General features: G+C 46.6%; 2 protein-coding genes across 3 annotated transcripts in view; one reads left to right on the top strand and one right to left on the bottom strand.

Annotated features, from left to right (window-relative positions):
• The window catches only part of C2H9orf85 (chromosome 2 C9orf85 homolog), a 146,639-nt gene extending 140,283 nt beyond the window's left edge, over positions 1-6,356 (bottom strand). The window contains exon 1 of the mRNA XM_030193863.1: positions 6,029-6,356. Within this exon, the coding sequence (XP_030049723.1) occupies positions 6,029-6,130 (102 nt within the window). The 5' untranslated portion in view covers positions 6,131-6,356. The remainder of the gene's footprint in view (positions 1-6,028) is intronic.
• Positions 6,357-6,504: 148 nt separating this feature from the next.
• ABHD17B (abhydrolase domain containing 17B) overlaps positions 6,505-19,129 on the top strand; it is a 62,264-nt gene continuing 49,639 nt past the window's right edge. The window contains exon 1 of one of the 2 annotated variants that reach the window (XM_030193861.1): positions 6,505-6,834. In XM_030193861.1, the coding sequence (XP_030049721.1) occupies positions 6,564-6,834 (271 nt within the window). In that variant the 5' untranslated portion in view covers positions 6,505-6,563. Of the gene's footprint in view, positions 7,225-19,129 lie in introns of both variants that reach the window. The other variant, XM_030193862.1, reaches the window with a different exon arrangement.

Here is a 19,129-nt window from a genome sequence, read left to right as displayed (position 1 = left end):
GGAAGGCTCGAGAAGGTTTAACAGAGTGCTGAGTTATCATGGGGGGGCCACAGTTTAAATAATACACAAATCAAAAACAGATTAAAAATGTTGCATAAGGGGTCACTAGTTTGCCCAGTGGAAAATGTGTAAGATTATTTGGTTTTCAGACCACAATAAGGGGATTAAGTTTTAGTACAAAACAGCCTACTAACCAAGTTTCAAGTCAGTGCCATCATTAAGGAGCAAAGGAAATATGATGAAGCGTTAAAGATCTCCAGCAGAGAAAAGAAGACAGCTGGACACAGATCACCTGATCCTGCAGAACTGATACCTCAACTCCCATTTTGACTTGAAATGAAGAACTGGTATGCAACCTTGGAAGTAGAGGAGAAGAGAAAATCCCAGGAACAAGAGCAACTAAAGCTCAGAAACCCCAATATTGGTGGATCAGTGACCACTAGGAAGAGAAGGGGAGGAGGGGTACAGAGGCGTCCATCTGCCGACCAGACATGAAATCCCAGGAGATGCACCATCTACCTGGAGCAAAGATGCGAGTTTGCCAAGACTCATCAAACCTACTGACTATTATCCAGTGTTGCTTATCCATGTTGGCAGAAAATGATGCTGCTAAGTATACCACCAAACGTATCAAAAGAGACTTCACAGCTCTGGGGGATAAGTGTGTGGGTGGTGCACAGGTAGTGTTCTCTTCAGTCTTCCCTGCTGAGGATAAAGGCCAAAGCAGAAAACCTTGCATACTGGAGATGAAAACATATGATCTCAGAGAGTGTTTTGGTTTTCCTGGACCATGGAATGATTTTCCAAGGGCTTCTGAGCACAGATGTTAGCCCATCTATCAAGGAAAAGGATGATGTGTCTTCAGCAGCAGACTGGCTAATCTACTGAAGAGGGCTTTAAACTAGAATCATTGGGTTTAGATAAACCAAGCTTCCAGGTAAGTAAAAGCCCTCATTTTTAAAATGTTTTATTTAACTATCTATAGAAACAGGAAAAAAAAAAAGAGCAATATCTAGAAAGACGTTTATACTAATGCCTGTAGTATGGGAAACAAGGTTCTGGATCTAGAGGACATGATAGTAGATACTAATTTGGATTTAGTGGTGCTCACAGAGAACCATGACTGGTATATACTGGGCAGTAATCTATTCAGGAAGGACAGGGTAGAAAAAAAGGGAGGAGTATTATATGTTAAAGGTAATTTAAGAAGAGACATTGAGTTAATATGGATATCACATTGGTGCGATATACAGGCCTCTTTCACAGACACAAGTGGACAGAGATTTAATTAAAGACATTCATAATATAGCCATGAAAGGAGAGGTATTACTAATGGGTGATTTCAATATGTTAGATGTTGATTAGGGAAATCCCTGCTACTCCAGAAGTAAGGAGATCATGGATTCTCTACAGGAAAAACTATTCCAATAGTTGGTAATGGAACTCATGTGGGATGGGGCCATACTGGACCTAGTGCTTAGAAATGCTCACTCACTATAATAATATCAGAAATAATCTCATTTAGCATCTAGTCATCACCTGAGGAGGTGATTGCAACATTAACATATCAGTGTTGTAGAGCACAATTTTCTCTTTCAGATGATACTGTTCACAAGCTGATTCAGGCAGACTCTTTTTTAATAATTGGCTTTGAACTTTGGTACATTTTACCATGTGCGCTGACAGTGCCAACTTTGAAGAGATCCTGCAGGGCGGTTATAGATGCTGGTTAGTTGCAAATCTGGCAGCATTATGTCCAGCACAAGCATAATGCTTGTTCAAAATTTCAAGTCCGTATCTGTGTTTGCATGGAAGTTGTTACGGTCTGAATATTGATCCAAATATGTTCCGATGAGTCGCGACCAATTTTGATGCACACTTTGAGTCAACTTGTTTGACTGGATTTTGCATCTATAATGTTTCTAAAATATATTTCATTGGAATTAGCATCAAAAACTGTACAGGATTTGAATTTTTTTAGCCATTCTTACAAATGTGTTTGGATTTTATTAGACCCCCAAAATGGCATTTTGGTAAATGTCGCGCACTCATGGACTGACAACCTTTCAGAAAAGGGGGTCTAGATCTGCAATTATTGCAGTTAGAGACTCAAATTTTGGGAAACTTCGTTTAACACCTGATTCGCGCAACAGATAAAATTTGAACAAAATTGGAGAACATGATGGTGGGAACTTTTTTTTAATTTTAGACCACTTGGCATGGAATGACCCTATTGTTTCCTGCCAGCACTGCAGCGACACATTAAGGGCCCAATTTACTGAACTCTTTCACATACACAGAGAATGGGAAAACAGTAAATCAAACCCTAATGAGTTTTAGCAGACCTCAAGGGGGGATGTACCTACCCTTGCCCCCAAAACTTTGATGGAAACAAGGGTGAGGAGAAGGAAGTAGCCAAGAGGTTTTTCATGCTGCTCCTAAATTTCTTTGTCAAGCACTGATTTAGAGACAGGAGCTGTTATTGGTAGAAGCAGGAGAGCCTAAAGCTATGACAGGTACTCTCTAAAAGAGAAGTCTGAAAATCTAGATAGAGTTCAGACACAGATATCCCTATCAACCTAGGGCCAGCTTGGCCAAGCCAGCATCCCAGGGATGCGAGTGCACCACAGAGAAATCAACCTACTACTACTACTTCAGAATGAGCAGTAAACACAATCTATTGCGCTATTGTTAATTCTAAATTATACGTGGCTAATAAATATATCATCATAGAAATCACAGCATCAGGGGGAGGAAGGGAAAAGACAACCCCCAAATATTACGCTTTGGTCTTACCAAGCTTGACTATTTTTATACAATATAAATTCTACTACCCTACCCTACTAACATATCCAAAAAAAGAACCTTACCACCCACCAAAAGGAACATGAAAAGGTAAGATACTTTTATATTTATAACACTTTTACCAGAAACGTCTCTTTGGATTAATTATTCTCAGATAGTTGTTTTTGTTTGTTTGTTGTTGGGGGGGGGGGGGGGCGGGTTGAAACTACAATTAGCCAAAGGTAGTGATAATGATGATCAAGTTTTTTCATTTTTAGAAATTTTTTATTAAATTTTAATAACAGGTAACATAGTAACATAGTAGATGACGGCAGAAAAAGACCTGCATGGTCCATCCAGTCTGCCCAAGACAAACTCATATGTGTATACCTTACCTTGAATTTGTACCTGTCCTTTTCAGGGCACAGACCATATAAGTCTGCCCAGCAGTATTTCCCGCCTCCCAACCACCAGTCCCGCCTCCCATCACCGGCTCTGGTACAGACCGTATAAGTCTGCCCTCCCCTCCCCTATCCTCGCCTCCCAACCACCACCCCCTCTTCCCCCCAACTGCTCCGCCACCCAATTTCAGCTAAGCTTCTGAGGATCCATTCCTTCTGCACAGGATTCCTCTATGCATATCCCACGCATGTTTGAACTCCGTTACCGTTTTCATCTCCACCACCTCCCGCGGGAGGGCATTCCAAGCGTCCACCACCCTCTCCGTGAAAAAATACTTCCTGACATCTTTCCTGAGTCTGCCCCCCTTCAATCTCATTTCATGTCCTCTCGTTCTACCGCCTTCCCATCTCCGGAAAAGATTCGTTTGCGGATTAATACCTTTCAAATATTTGAACGTCTGTATCATATCACCCCTGTTCCTCCTTTCCTCCAGGGTGTACATGTTCAGGTCAGCAAGCCTCTCTTCATACGTCTTGAAACGTAAATCCCATACCATCCTCGTAGCTTTTCTTTGCACCGCTTCCATTTTTTTAACATCCTTCGCAAGATACGGCCTCCAAAACTGAACACAATACTCCAGGTGGGGCCTCACCAACGTCTTATACAGGGGCATTAAAACCTCCTTTCTTCTGCTGGTCACTCCTCTCTCTATACAGCCTAGCAATCTTCTAGCTACTGCCACCGCCTTGTTGCACTGTTTCGTCGCCTTCAGGTCCTCAGATACTATCACCCCAAGATCCCTCTCCCCGCCTAACACATACGTCTCCCTTGGATTTCTACTCCCTATGTGCATCACTTTGCATTTCTTCGCACTGAATTTTAATTGCCAAACGTTAGACCATTCTTCTAGCTTCTTCAGATCTTTTTTCATGTTTTCCACTCCCTCCGGGGTATCCACTCTGTTGCAAATCTTGGTGTCATCCGCAAAAAGGCAAACTTTACCTTGTAACCCTTCGGCAATGTCACTCACAAATATATTGAACAGAATCGGCCTCAGCACCGATCCTTGAGACACTCCACTACTCACCTTTCCTTCCTCCGAGCGAACTCCATTCACCACCACCCTCTGGCGTCTGTCCGTCAACCAGTTCCTAATCCAGTTCACCACTTCGGGTCCTATCTTCAGGCCGTCTAGTTTATTTAAGAGCCTCCTGTGGGGAACCGTGTCGAAAGCCTTGCTGAAATCTAAGTAGATGATGTCCATAGCACGTCCTTGATTTAATTCTCCCATCACCCAGTCAAAGAATTCAATGAGATTCGTTTGGCACGATTTCCCTTTGGTGAAACCATGTTGTCTCGGATCTTGCAACTTATTGGCTTCCAGGAAATTCAGTATCCTTTCCTTCAGCATGGCTTCCATTACTTTTCCAATAACCGAAGTGAGGCTTACCGGCCTGTAGTTTCCAGCTTCTTCCCTATCCCCACTTTTGTGAAGAGGGACCACCTTCGCCGTTCTCCAATCCCTCGGAACCTCTCCCGTCTCCAAGGATTTATTAAACAAGTCTTTAAGAGGACCCGCCAGAACCTCTTTGAGCTCCCTCAGTATTCTGGGGTGGATCCCGTCCGGCCCCATGGCTTTGTCCACCTTTAGCTTTCCAAGTTGTTGATACACACTCTCTTCCGTGAACGGCGCTCTATCCACCTCATTTTCAGGTGTACTTTTGCCAGTCCCTCTCGGTCCTTCCCCAGGGCTTTCTTCAGTGAAAACAGAACAAAAGTATCTATTTAGCAAATTGGCTTTTTCTTCATCATTTTCTACATAGCGTTTCGTTGTATCTTTTAGTCTCACAATTCCCTTTATAGTCTTTCTCCTTTCACTAATATACCTGAAGAAGTTTTTGTCTCCTCTCCTTACATTTCTAGCCATTTGTTCTTCCGCTTGCGCCTTCGCCAGACGTACCTCTCTTGGCTTCTTTCAGTTTCATCCGGTATTCCTCCCTGTGTTCCTCCTCTTGAGATTTTCTATATTTCTGGAACGCTAACTCTTTAATCTTTATTTTCTCAGCCACTTGCTTTGAGAACCATATCGGTTTCCTTTTTCTCTTGCTTTTATTTACTCTCCTTACATAAAGGTCTGTGGCCCTGTTTATTACTTCTTTTAGCCTGGACCACTGTCCTTCCACTTCTCTTATGTCCTCCCAGCCCATCAACTCCTTCCTCAGGTATTCTCCCATTTTGTTAAAGTCAGCTCACTTGAAATCCAGGACTTTGAGTTTAGAGTGGCCGCCATCCACATGAGCCGTTACATCAAAAGAAACCGTTTGATGGTCACTGTTTCCCAGGTGTGCAGCCACTCGGACAGGTATAGGAATTACAAGAAATAATCAGATAATCACACCAAAGAATATCAGTGGACAGGTAACAGAGGGAGGAAAAGGAGGAGGGTAGGGGGGAAGCAATTTGTGAATGCATTCAAAGCAAAACCTGCAATTTACACTGGAGTACTATGAAGAACTCTTGATTAAAGAAAGATAGGTTGTTAAAGGCAGCCACACTTTATCAACATATAAGATGCTCAAGTTTTTTCAGCACATGATGGCTTAAAGCGAGCTCTACGTGAAAGGTGAACGGTGCGTCACTACCGCTTCCGGAAAACGAAGGTAAAGCCCGAAGGCGACATGCATTCTTTCCATACTCTACATACTTATATTTTCACAGACCATATAATCAAGTTAATATGAGTACCCCCAATAACTGCTACCCCAATAACTCCAAAATACACCACTGACCTAACCCAGCATATTTATCTTAGTTTAAGTTATCTGGCCCATATGCGTCTTACCTTGGTCTGCGAGCTACTGTCAAATTTGTCATTTTTGAAAACGGTGACGTTCCGGTGTTTTTGGGGACGCGTGCGCGAGACATTTCCTCTCTGGGAACTCATAATAATGACGTAAAAAAAATAAAAAGGAAAGGGAACACGAGCGCCGCCACCCGTATCTTCCCTTCCTCCTGCCGCATGGGCAGATCTCTAGCTCGGGCCCGGGGAAAGAATAGCCATCCTTTCAGAAACTCCGCCTCCTCTTTTTCATTTCAGCCACTGCAATCAGCTTCGTACACTCATCCAGAGGAGGTTTTATCCAACCTCCTTCCACTCATCAGTGCGCCAAAAGCAACTTTTTACACGCCCCAACCCCTCCCCCTCGTCCTCCTCCCGGTCTGCGTTCTTATTGGTTGGTTATGTTACAAAGGATTACCAGCACCACTTTCCCATCCCGCCTCTCGACTAGGGCAAAGTTCACACGTCAGTCGAGTCGAGAAGCTTTAGTGGAGAGCGATTGGTACTGCATGGAATATGAAGTCTCGAACGTTTTACTATGGGACTGGGCGCTTATTGGTCTGCGCTCAGCTACCGTGCCCGCCCGAGTCTCAGCCCATGTCCCCGCCCTGTTTTCCCTAGTAGTCTGTTGAATCAGAAGAAGCGCCTAAGGATTTTATCACCCCCCCTCCCCCAGTTGCGTGCACGAACCCTGACAGCGGCGGGGCTAGGCGTACGCACGCGCGTACCCGTTCATATCACATCCAAGACAAGAACTGTGACGGGCTGCGGTAATCTTAGGAACTGGGAGTGGGGGTGGCGGCAGGCGGGTAAGTTTATTTGCAGTATCACTCTGTCCCTGAGTGGAGGAGGAGGCGGAAGAGGTTAGGCACAGCACTGCCTTTCTCCTGTTCCTAGTGCGGCTTGAGGTGATTGTTGTACTGCATGGAAGCGGCCGCGCCGGTGGCAGGGACAAAGGCCTGATAAGAGTGTAAGCAGCTGCCGGCGCGAGCCAGCCAGGAGCGTGAGTGGCGGCCGTTACTCCGCAACGCGCGCCCATAGGCCGAAACCTTTCTCCTTAGGGAGAGTGGCAGGTACTTCTAGTGCCAGGCTGCAGAAGAAGCGAATAAATACCAGCAGCACCCGGATTTTTTTCCCCATCCTTGAAGATTCCTGTTTTTGTGCTGGGAGCACGCGGCAGTGACGGCCCTCCTCTTGAGGTAAATGCACCAACTTCCTCCTTTTTCTCCCCCCTTCCCCTACAATTCTCTTCAGGAATGTCTGTGCTTGAGATATTTGACCTAGAAGGTACACTTGAGATGATTTCCGTGATGGGTTTGGCTTTATTCTCTCCCATTGCGGGTTGTTTATGTACTGCATCGAGACTTTCCCATCTACCTCGTGTGTGTGCATCTCCACGGCGCCTCAGACCTGCCTCCCCCTGTGGACGAAGGAGGTGGGGGTGCAAGTACCCAGGAAGGAGCAAGGCAAGCAAATCGCCCTTAGGGATTAGGAATCATAGCCAGAATTGCGGGGGGGGGGGGGGAGGATTAAGGTCACGTTACCCGGTCTCTTGTCTTGGTCTCTGTCTTGTCGCGGTGGTTTTAGCCTGTGTTTGCCCGTCTGGGGTGATTTAAGGAAGGGTGAAGTAGTCCCTACCGTGGCTTAGGATAACGTTAGTAATAATATATAACTACGTAATTGTTTGTTACACAGCCACCTCGGGGGGGTGAGTAGACTGGCAGCGATTTGCGGATTTTTAAACTCCCTGAGTGAGGGGTTTGTGATCTAACACGGTACAAGGAAGGAATTTGGTTAGTTCTCGATATTTATTACAGAGGCACTGTGCAGGTAATGTTGACTTGCACAGAATTGTGTCTCTAAGGATGGGAGTCAGACTCCTGTTTTGAGTTATGTAGATAGACCCGGCCCAAGAGTATCACTCGACCTAGCAAACCTACAGCTGTGGCACCTCCCAAGCCACTCACTCTCTCTCTTTCCCTAGTGGTCCAGCACTATCCCATCTTAATATCACTTCCATCTGCCAGCATCTCCTCCATTAAATCCCCCCCTCCCCACTCTGTTGGCCAGCATCCCCATCCCAGGTAATATCCCTACCACCTCATCCTGTGTCCAGCATCAGCCCCCTCTTCTCTTCCCCTGCCTATGCTGCTTTTAACCTTACTACCTCTTCCAAGACCCTGGCTGAAACTTGAAAGCAAACTGGGTGCTAATCACAGGCATGTGTTTATTAAAGGCCATGAATCAAGTGCTACCCAGTGTACTTTCCGTGCTCCTTCTCCTGAGAGACCTCCTGTGTCCGAGAGATGTGTAGGTGTGTGTGTTAAAATCTCTATTCTGGTGCAGAGCTTGAATTCAATTTTGGCCCAGGTTTGGGAAGAGGTGGAGAAAGGTATAGGAAATGCTGCTCTCCTGCTTGCTGCCTTCTAAATGCTGATACTCTAGGCAGACACCCAGTTTGCTCTCTAAACTTCTGTGGGAGATAGACCTAAGCTTACCCAGTCTGCATCATACAGCTTTTTAAGGAAAACAGGCCTGGATTGCCCTATTAAGATACGGGTGTGCATGGTGGCAGCATATTGAGGTGGTGTACGTTGCTTTTGGTTGGTGCAATGAGTTAGGGAAAGTGTAAACTTTGTATCGGGTCACAAGTGTTCACTGCCCATTAAATAAAAGAGGTTAGGCAAGGATACTGCTGATTCATTTTCTTTATTTGATTTAAAGGACCTGTGTACAACAGTGTCTTACAAAAGTCTTCACATCTCTCTGTACTTTTCACATTCTGATGCCTAAAATACACAGTTCAAACTATATTAAAGTTGGTATTTGTGACTGTCTCTGGGACATGACTAAAGAGTCATCATTTCCCAAGGATGTTCACATTTATTTCACGGACATTCACACTTTTCAAAATGAAAGAATATCTACAGAAAATCAAAAATTTCTTGTTCACTTTTTGTGGGTCTTCACCCTTTGTCACAGCAAGCCCACATTACTTCCTTTCTAAGCATTCTCAGATGACAAGCAGGACTTAAGGCCCGATTGTGGCTGCCTTGGCAAAATTTAGCGATTCGCTAACAGCGAGAGATGCACAAAGGGGATTGTATGCAAATGAGCCACACTGATCTCCCTTTCTGCATCGCTCGCTGTTTGTGAGTCCGAGTTGTCAAATGGGTTTGACAGATTTGATGCTTTTTTTTTTTATTATTTTTACTTATTTATTTTTTTAATTTTCCCTGGTGGTCCAGTGAACCAGACCCCTTCCTCGGCGCATGTGTACACTGCCCTCCTGACCCCACCCGTAACCCTCCTTGTACCTTTACAAGTTGGAGGCAGGAGCAAGAGCTCCTGCCTTGGGCCCACACAACACGATGGCAGGGCCCAGGCTGTGGCCAGTGCATTCTGGGATGCACTGGTCAGGGCTAAACACCATATAAGGACTGCACTTCACAGGGCCTAGTTGCTACCATTCTGTTCCAGGCGGGCACGAGGGAGGAGCTGTTATTCCTGCCTTCTTGCCTAGGTGGGATCAGGAGGGAGTATACACACATGCGGGGGGGGGGGAGGGGGCCAGTTTAGTGGACCACCAGGGAAAATATAGAAAAAAGATTTGTGGGGGGGGGGTGTCAGGGAAATTTGAAAAAACAATGGGGGGGGAGGCGTGCCAGGAGGTGAGAAGTAGGAAGCACAAGTAGGCAGCCTTTGTATCTGCCTGCTTTTGCTGCTCCGGAGCAGCTGTAAATTTTGCTGATGCTGTGCATCTCCTGGAATACATATTAGAGTACTAATAAGCTCTTCCTTAGCATCCCTCCAGGCTGGCCCAGAATGTGACTGATGGGTTGTGCACACTTTCCAGCAGGTGGCGACAGAAACCTCTGAATCTAGAGAGAGCAATAAGAGCCCTGGCTAACTGTATCTAGACTGAGTATTATCCATTTCCAGCAGGTGGAAGGTAGTGAGCCCTTTAGTTTTCTTTCTTTTCTCTATTTCTTCTTGTTTTAAAATAATAATGATAGAAGTGTAGAATTTTTAGATAGTGTTTTAAGTTCTGTGTGTCAGCCTTTTTTATTATGTGCACCGGTCTCTCTTGTTTGGAGGCTGAGGCCTGCGGGGGTCTCTATAAGCCTCGGGGGTGCCAAACCTGGGTGGCTGGATCCCTCCCCCCTCCCTCCCATTCATCTACTCATTCGGTGGGAATTACAGTGCCCCAAGAGCTTCCCTCAACTTCTTTGGGAGAAGAGTGTTTTGAGGTTTGGGAGACACAGCTGCTTTTAAAAAAAAAAAAAAAGCTGAACAGAAATCGGGCGCAAACGAGCAAGACAGCTGTGGTTCAGCCTGTGTTGCAGCGGTATTGTAGCTCTGATCGGTATCAGGGTTCCTTTTTTAAAAAAAAAAAAAAGCTTCGGGAGAGCTGCTTCAGCACTGAGTGGGACAGATGCGATGGCAGTACAGCTCCGTCATTGCGTAGTCTGTCAGCGGCAGGGCCTCGGAACAAGTGGTGTCTGTAAATACTACACCACTGTGGAGTTTTCAGCAGAGGCCAGTCCTTCACGCCCCGCTCTCTCTCTCTCTCTGGCATCCACGCCATTGCAGGACACAGAGGCTGGTACAGATAAAACGCTGACTCCCTTTTTGGCAGGAAACAGCCATTTTGCCAGCTTAGTCGGTGGTGGAGGAGCGGCCTGCCAGTCAGGGTTAGCTCTGCCAGTGCACATGGGGGTGCACAGGACGGATTCCTCCCTTAGTTTGTTCTGCAGACGTACATGGCCTTCTCGTTACAGAAGTTATGTTCCCCTGTAGGGGGGTTGTTCAGAAAGATAGGTAGTTTCAGCTAAGCGTCCAAGGGAGTCCTGGGTTCTAGTGGAAGATCTAGTATCGGATCCAGATCAGGAGATGCCTTCTGTGGAGGATGTTGACTATTTAGGGGAATGTTTGCTTTCTAAGGATCCCGATCCGGAGGATTCAGGTGCAGAGTTTTCCTTACAAGGTGAGGACTCTTTTTAGTGGTCAGAATTTTTCACAAGGAGGATTTGCAGGACCTTATTTCTTTGGTCTCCTCTACCTTGCGTTTTGAAGAAGAGGTTCCCATGGCAGTGGAAGGATGTAGGGTGGATTTTCTGGTGAAGGGCATTAGAAAGCCAGGTAAGACTTTCCCTATTCACCAGGATATCATGGATATTATTCAAGCACAGTGGGATGTGCCAGATTCTCCTTTCTGGCTCACTAGGTCTATGGTTCATCTCTATCCAGTTCCAGATTCAGACAAGTCACTTCTCAAGCCCCCAGTAGTGGATGTAGTTGGTCTCTGCCATTACTAAGAGGAATATGATCCCCGTGGATGGAGACACTGCTCTTAAGGACATTTAGGATAGACGTATGGAGGCTGTCCTAAAGAGCAGTTTTCATGTCTCCGCTTTAGCGGTTCAAGCAGCTATCCGTGGTTCCTTGGTAGCCCAAGCTTGTTTCTGCTGGTCTGAGAAAGTTTTGGATAGAGCTTTGAATGATTTGGGTTTGATAAATGCCGAAGTGGCTCAGATTGAGATGGGTTCCGCCTTCTTTGAAGGTGCTTTGATTTGCAGAGAGCCTCTTCTAAGTCCTCGGCCTTGGGTGTAGCCGCAAGGCACTCGCTGTGGGGTTGGTCCACAGATGCAGCTTCTAAATCAAAGTTGAGTAAGTTTTGTGGGTCCTATTTCTTTGGAGAGGAGTTAGACAAGTTGGTCCGCATTCTGGAGGATACTAAGACTTCCTGAGGACTGTCCTAGGGTGTCAGGTCATGCCCCATTGACTGGTTGGGGTCAGGACTTTGGCCAGTACAGGCCAGGTAGAGTGACTCCATTTCAGCAGTCCTGGTTCTTTCAGAGAAATCAGTCCTTTCAAGGGGTTTGCAGAGGAGGCAAATATTCAGGACAGTCTTTCCCATCCACAGCCTGTCCTGCCTAATGAAGGTTTTCAGGTCCAGCCTCTGATTCCTGTGGAAACTCAGTTAACACAGTTCTGGTACCTGGTCAAAATAGCTCCGAACAAAAAAAGCTCCCGACATAATAGTCCCTGACATAACAGCCACTGTCAAAACGGCCTGCCCACAATATAACCCTTGACAAGTTAGCCCCCCGACAAAAGGGCTCGATCAGGCTGCCCAGAATATGGGACTGCATTTTTTTTCCTAATAATCTTACCTTGCCAAACAGGATAAGGTTGGTAAGACTATGAAAATGACTATTGTTTTTTTTCTTTAATTAGCATGTTGATGGAAGAATAGTTTCTTTAAATAGTAGAACAGATCATGAATACCAGTTTGTAGCTATAGAATTTTATTTATATGTCTGCTTTATGCAATTGAATGCTTGTAGGAGTCTTTCAGGCTCATTTTTGAAAGAAGGATGTCCATCTTTCGACATAAACGGAAGATGGACGTCCTCACAGAGACGTCCAAATCGGTATAATCGAAACCCAATTTTGGACGTCTCCAACTGCAGTTCGTCACAAACATGTCCAAATTTCAAGGGGGTGTGTCAGAGGCGTAGCGAAGGCGGGACTTGGCGTGCCTAACACATGGACATCTTTGACCCATAATTGAAAAAAGAAAGGACGTCCCTGACGAACACTTGGACACTTTCACCCGGATGTGGTTTTTTTTTTTACAAATAAGGCACAAAAAGGTGCCCAAAATGACCAGATGACCACCGGGGGGAATCAGGGATGTCCTCCCGTTACTCCCCCAGTGGTCACTAACCCCCTCCCACCCTCAAAAAACATCTTTAAAAATATTTTGTGCCAGACTCAGATGTCATACTCAAGTCCATGACAACGCATGAAGGTCCCAGGAGCAGTTTTAGTGGGTACTGCAGTCACTTCAGACAGGCGGACTCAGGCCCCCATACCCCCTTCATTTACATTTGTGGAGGAAACAGCTCTCCAAAACCCACCACAAACCCACTGTACTGTTATATAGGTGTCCCCCTTCACCAGTATTTTTTTTGAAAATATGGGTTTCCCCGCCCATGGATTTTTGACGTTTTGCAAGGACATCTAAATCGCAACTTGGACATTTCTTTCAAAAATGCCCTTCTTTATCAGTGAAGATTTCAGTTGTACTTTATTATATTTTTTGTGATGTATTATTTTTTTAAGGGGGCTGTTTTGTGTAGAGGCTATTTTGCCAAGGGTTGTTTTGTGGGGGGGGGCCATTTTGTCAAGGGCTATTTTGCTAGGGTATGAAATGTCAAGGGTTATTTCGTTACGAGGCTGTTTTGTCAGGACTTTTTTGTCGAGACTATTTTGTCAGGGCTATTATGACTGAGTGTCCATAGTTCTGTTGGAGGTAGGCCCAGATTATTTATTTTATTTATTTATTTATTACATTTGTATCCCACCTTTTCCCATGTATTAGTAGGCTCAAAGTGGCTTACATAGTTCTGGAGAGGTGGTTACAGACTCTGGTGAAAAACAAATACAGTGTAGGGGTACAATTACAATGACAAATACAGTAAAGAAGTATCATTAAATAGGTTGGGGTGATTACCTCCAATCAGTGGGTGCTAGAGGTTATTCGAGAAGGGTACGTCTTAGAATTTGTGTGGCATCTTCCAGATGCCTTTTTGGAGTCTCCCTATTGGTCTCGTCTCAAAGCTAGCACAATTCGAGATACTCTAAAAAGACTTATTGAGCTACAGACTATTTGTCCAGTCCCTTCCTCAGAGGTCAGACAGGGTCGTTATTCCATTTCTCATCTTGAAGAAAGAGGGATCTTTCTGTCCAATTCTGGACCTCAAAGCTGTCAGTTGGGCCCTCAGGTTCTCCAGTTTTCGTATGGAGACGCTTTGGTCAGTCATAGTGGCAGTCAGGGGCATTTTTGACCACGCTAGACTTGACGGAGGCGTATTTGCACATTCTGATTCAGCCTATGCATCAGCTTTTTCTTCGATTACCCAGTTTGGGGTTCTTCCTTTCGGACTCGCTACAGCAGCTCACACATTTACAAAGATTATGGTAGTCATAGCTGTGGCCCTCAGGAAGGACGATATTTTGATTCATTCCTACCTGGACGATTGTCTGATCAGAGCAAATTTACCAGGAAAGCCTGCAGGTAACGGCTCAAGTGGTTCCCTTTGTACAATTCCTTGGTTGGATGGTCCACTCTCAAGAGCCGTTTTGGTTCCATCTTAGTTCCTCGACTATCTAGGGGTCTCCTTCGACACCATTCAGGGTCGTGTGTTTCTTCCCCAGGCAAGGATTTACAAGTTGCAGACAAATTCAGGTTTTCATCACAGGGCGGTTCCATGTGCAAGGGAATATCTTCAAGTGTTGGGCTCTATGGTAGCAACGATAGAAGCAGTGTTGTGGGCCAGGGCACAGATGAGATCTCTCCAGATGTCTCTTCTGTCCAGATGGTCTCCGCAGAGAGATTCCCTGCAGGTGAGGTTGCCACCGAGGGCTCCAGAGCGTGGCAGTCTCAGGTGGTGGCTTCGGACATGCAGCCTGTCCAAGGGATGCCTCTGGATCCTCCACAGTGGATAATGGTCACAACAGATGCCAGCCTCAGGGTCTGGGGAGTCCACTGCCAAGACCAAGATGCATAGGTCTGTGGTCTCGGTCAGAAGCTTCCTGTTCGATCAATCTCTTGGAGTCCAGGGCAGTTGGGTTGGTGTTAGAGGCATTTTGTCCTCTCCTGCTAGACGAATCGGTATGCATTGTCAGACAATACCACAGCAGTGGATTATGTCAACCGACAGGGAGGAACAAGGAGTCTCCTCTAGGAACAAGAAGCAATGCACCTCATGAGTTGGACGGAGTATCTATTATCTGACCTCCTTCTTAGCGTCTAACGTAGTGGGGACGGTGAATGTTCAGGCGGACTTTCTCAGCCGCCATGCTCTAGACCTGGGAGAATGGTCTTTTGAGGCAAGAGCATTTCAAGCAGTCATAGATCGCTGGGGACTTCTGGTGATGGATCTGTATGCGCCTCAAATCTCAACGCCAAAGTGCCTCAATACTTCAGTCTAAGAAGAGGTCTCAACGTGAAGGGCGTGGATGCTAATCTCCAGCCTTGGCCGTCGAGGCTGCTTTATGCTTTTCCTCCATGGCCTCTTCTGGCGTGCCTAATTCAGAGGATCGAGGTGCACAGGGGCTTCGTGATCTTGATTGCACCAAATTGGCCCCACAGGCCTTGGTGTGCTGAATTTGTGCGCCTTTTCATTGGTGCTCCGTTCAAATTGCCAGAGTCTTGCAGTGTCATATCCCAGAGCCCAGTGGTTTATCCAAACCCGGCTCGATTTTGTCTTATGGCTTGGCTATTGAACAGGCTCAGACGGCAAAAGAGGTTATTCTGCCAATGTGATTGCCACGATGATTTGGTCACGTCGTTCCACTTAATTTTATCAGGATGTGGCAGATTCTCGAGGCATGGTGTTTAGATCACAACATTTCTCTGTTTTTGTGCTTTGGTGCCTGAGGTGTTGGATTTTTTTTTTTTTTTTTTTTTGCAACCTTTGATAAAGGCCTGACACTGTCTTCTCTTAAGGTCCAAATTGTGGCGCTTTCTTGTTTTGGGGGGCACGTCCATGAAAAGGCCTTAGCTAGTTATCCAGATGTAACTTGGTTCCTCCAAGGAGCAGAACTCCTTCGTCGTCCTAGGGCCATCTTTTCGGCTTGGGATCCGAATCTGGTTCTCTTGGTTCTTACTAGGTCGCCCTTTGAGCCCTTGGTGTCCTGCTTTATGAAGGATTTGATGCTTAAGGCAGTGTTTTTGGTAGCCATTACCTGGGCTAGGAGAGTATAGGAATTGCAAGCATTTTCATGTCGCTCTCTGAGGAGTGGGTGGTTTTACGCCCTGTTCCTTCCTTCCTCCCTAAGGTCTTGTCGCAGTTTCATTTGTCACAGTCAGTGGTTTTGCCTGTTCTCTTTTCTTCCTCCGGTTTAGAGGATCAGCTCTGTTTGCGGTGTTTAGATGTCAGTAGGGTTCTGAAGCATTATTTGAAGACTACAGAGGAAGTTTGGTGTACAGATCATCTATTCCTGTTGATTGGAGGATCCCGGAAAGGATTGGCGGCATCTAAAACATAATTGCTGCACATTATCTTTTGTTTGTTTGTACATTTATTTATGGAACAATGAACCAGCAAACGCGCAAAGCAGCTCCACCAAAAACTGTTCTTCATCACATCAAACACAGAAGGGAGATATCTGGGCTGGTCCGGCGGGATTAAAAGAAAAACAAATTAGCAGGTAAGAACTAATTGCTCCTTCCTTAGCGTCCCTTCAGACCTGCCCAGAATGTGACTGATAGGAAGTATCAAAGCAGTAAATTTATGTGAGGAACCCAAGTAATCCCACCATGAGAATGCTTGCACCAAAAATAGCCTCCCAACAACACTGAACATCCAACTAGTAATGCTTGGAAAAGGATGCAAAGACCGCATTGCTGCCTTACAAATCTCCAAAGGAGTCACTAAAAAGTGCACTGCCCATGACGTACCCTGGTCTCTGGTAGACTGGATTTCACTCGTTCCGGTATAGGTTTTCCGGAGAGAAGGTAAGTGGAAGCAATTATCTCTTTAAGCCACCTGGAAATGGTGGGTTACTTTTGCATTTAGCATATTAAGCAAGAGCCACATGCTCGTTGATAGTATGTCCTTGGTGGCTGCTCAAGTTTCCCGGTTGCACAGAATATGGTTCTTTGGCTTCTGCTTTGTTATGATAATACTGAGTCTAGTTAGTTAGCCAGGGCTCTTATTTACTCTGTCTCCACCTGCTGGAAGGCATGCACAACCCATCAGCCACATGCTGTGGCTGCTCAAGTTTCCTGGTTGCACAGAATATGGTTCTTTGGCTGCTTCCTCTTTGGTATGATAATACTAAGTCTAGTTACAGTTAGCCAGGGCTCTTTTTGGCTCTCTCTAGAGTCGATCTCCACCTGCTGGAAGGCATGCACAACCCATCAGACACATGCTAGGCTAGTCCGGAGGGACTAAAGGAAAGCAAATTAGCAGATAAGAACTAATGTCTCCTTCCTTAGTGTCTCTCTGGACCGGCCCAGAATGACTGATGGGTTATGCACGCCTACCAGCAGGTGGAGACTGGAAGCCTCAGTATTCTCAGTCTCCAGCAGGTGGTAGATGTGGTGATCCCCTTGGTCTCAAAAGTTTTTCTGCTTTTCTTTCTAGTTCCTGTCTTTAAAAACAAAAAAAAAAAAACAGACCATTCCAGTGCCTTAGCGAGGGCAGCTGACACCCGGGGCGGGTCGCCGCTGCGCCCCCCCCCCCCCCCCCCCCCCCCAAGTGTGCGTACTTGCATAGGAAAGTGGCAAGGGACGGGCGGGAGGGCCGAACCGCCCCGAGTGCATGTCGCTGGGAGCTGCGTCGGCTCCACTGGTTCCCTGCTCTCTCTGCCCCGGAACAGGAAGTAACCTGTTCGGGGCAGAGGGAGCGGGGAACCAGCGGAGCCGACACCCCCCAGCGGCGTGTACCCGGGGCGGACCACCCCACCGCCCCCCCCCCTTCCTACGCCACTGGACCATTCTATAATAATGGTAGAGTGATTAAGGATTTCTATTTTCTTTCTTCTCTCCTCTATCTGTGCGCTGTTTGTTTGATGTACTTGCAGAGACTGGGGTTCTCTGATGCCTTGGTAGTGTTACACTCGAGTGCTGAGTTCCTCCACCCTCCTATCTTTCCCCGAATTCCTGTGGGCACACTTAGATTGTAGTCTGTTGCTGGCCTCAACCCCTTTTGAGGGAAGGGAGTTTGCAGAGCCACGGGGAACAGTCACTGTTTTAAAAAAAAAAAAAAAAGGTAAAGAGCTGTTTCTTCAGCATGGCAGTACAGTTGATTTACTGTGCTGTCATGGCTGTATCCCTGCAGGGTTTTGCTCTCAGGGTTGTGTTCGGGTACCTCCTCTTGTGGGCAGATGGTGGTCCCGGTGCCTGGAGTACAAATGGGTGAGATTTTTCTCTGCCGCTTGGGTTGGTTTGACTGCATGGCGTCAGAATCACCTGGAGCCGCTCAGTTGCGTTTAAAAAGGGAAAAAAGCGGCTTCTGGGTTTGGGGTGGTTGAAGCGGTCCCGTTTTTCAGTGAGCTGTGTTGTAGAGCGGTCAGTTTTCATATGTTCTTCGCTGCAGAGGAGCACACCAGGCGGCTCTCGCAGCGGTCTGCTGCTTTTCTGTCGGGCTCTTCTGAAGTGCAGAGATGACTCTCTGGAGGGGATTTCCTTTGCTTTTCATCCAAGTGATGTGCGGGTGTTCGTTTTCCGGCCTTCCAACACCTGTTGGAGGTGGATCCCATGCCTACCAGGAGGGGAGGCTTCTTAGGTTTCCAAACTTCCTTGGCCTATATGTGTGAAAGTGCAGGGGGGTCTCTTTTTGGGGGGAGGGGGATCTGGAGGAACAGCCCTTGGAGGATGACACCTTTGAGTATGCTGGGGCATGTTTTTGTTCTCGATTGCCTTGTCTCCAAGTGAGGAACCCTTGGTGGTTAGTGCATCCAGGCCTTGCTTCCAGGACTGCTGATGGCCTTGTGCAGCAGTGTGCATCGGTATCAGGGATGCTTGCATCTTGCATACCTCCCGTTGCGGCCCCACCTGTCCCTCAGCCTACGGTGCGACCCCTGACACCCGGTGTCAACTGCCACCCAATCCAGTACCCCCTTGACATCGGTGGAGCAAGCTTCACCGGAATCGAGACTGGAGTCAGCTTCTCGGTGCTGCTCTCGAGGGCATGGTTCCTCTGCATTGAGGTAGGTTCGGTCTTGGCAGTCCCATAGGGGATACTGTCCGACACCGAGGTGGAGTGCTCAGAGTATTCAGAGGAAGATCTCAGATACTTCTCCTCAAATGAGTCTTATGGGATCTCCTCTGAACACCCCTCTCCACCTGAAAGAAGACAGTCTCCGCACGAGAACCTTTTGTTTCCATCTTTTGATAAGGAAATGGCTGCCATTCCATTTCCTTTGGAAATGGAGTATGATCCCAGGGCTAAAATGCTCGAGGTCCTGTACTCCACATCTCCTCCTAAGGAGTTTGTGATTGCCTCTGTCCACTAGGTACTTGAAGTCCTTGTCAGGAACTGGGAGTCCTCTCTGTCAGTCCCTGTCATGGTCAAGAAGATAGAT

Source organism: Microcaecilia unicolor, chromosome 2 (genome assembly GCF_901765095.1).
Source record: "Microcaecilia unicolor chromosome 2, aMicUni1.1, whole genome shotgun sequence".
Classification (NCBI taxonomy): domain Eukaryota; kingdom Metazoa; phylum Chordata; class Amphibia; order Gymnophiona; family Siphonopidae; genus Microcaecilia; species Microcaecilia unicolor.
Note: the sequence above shows the minus strand (reverse complement) of the source record. Positions and strands in the feature narration are given on the sequence as shown.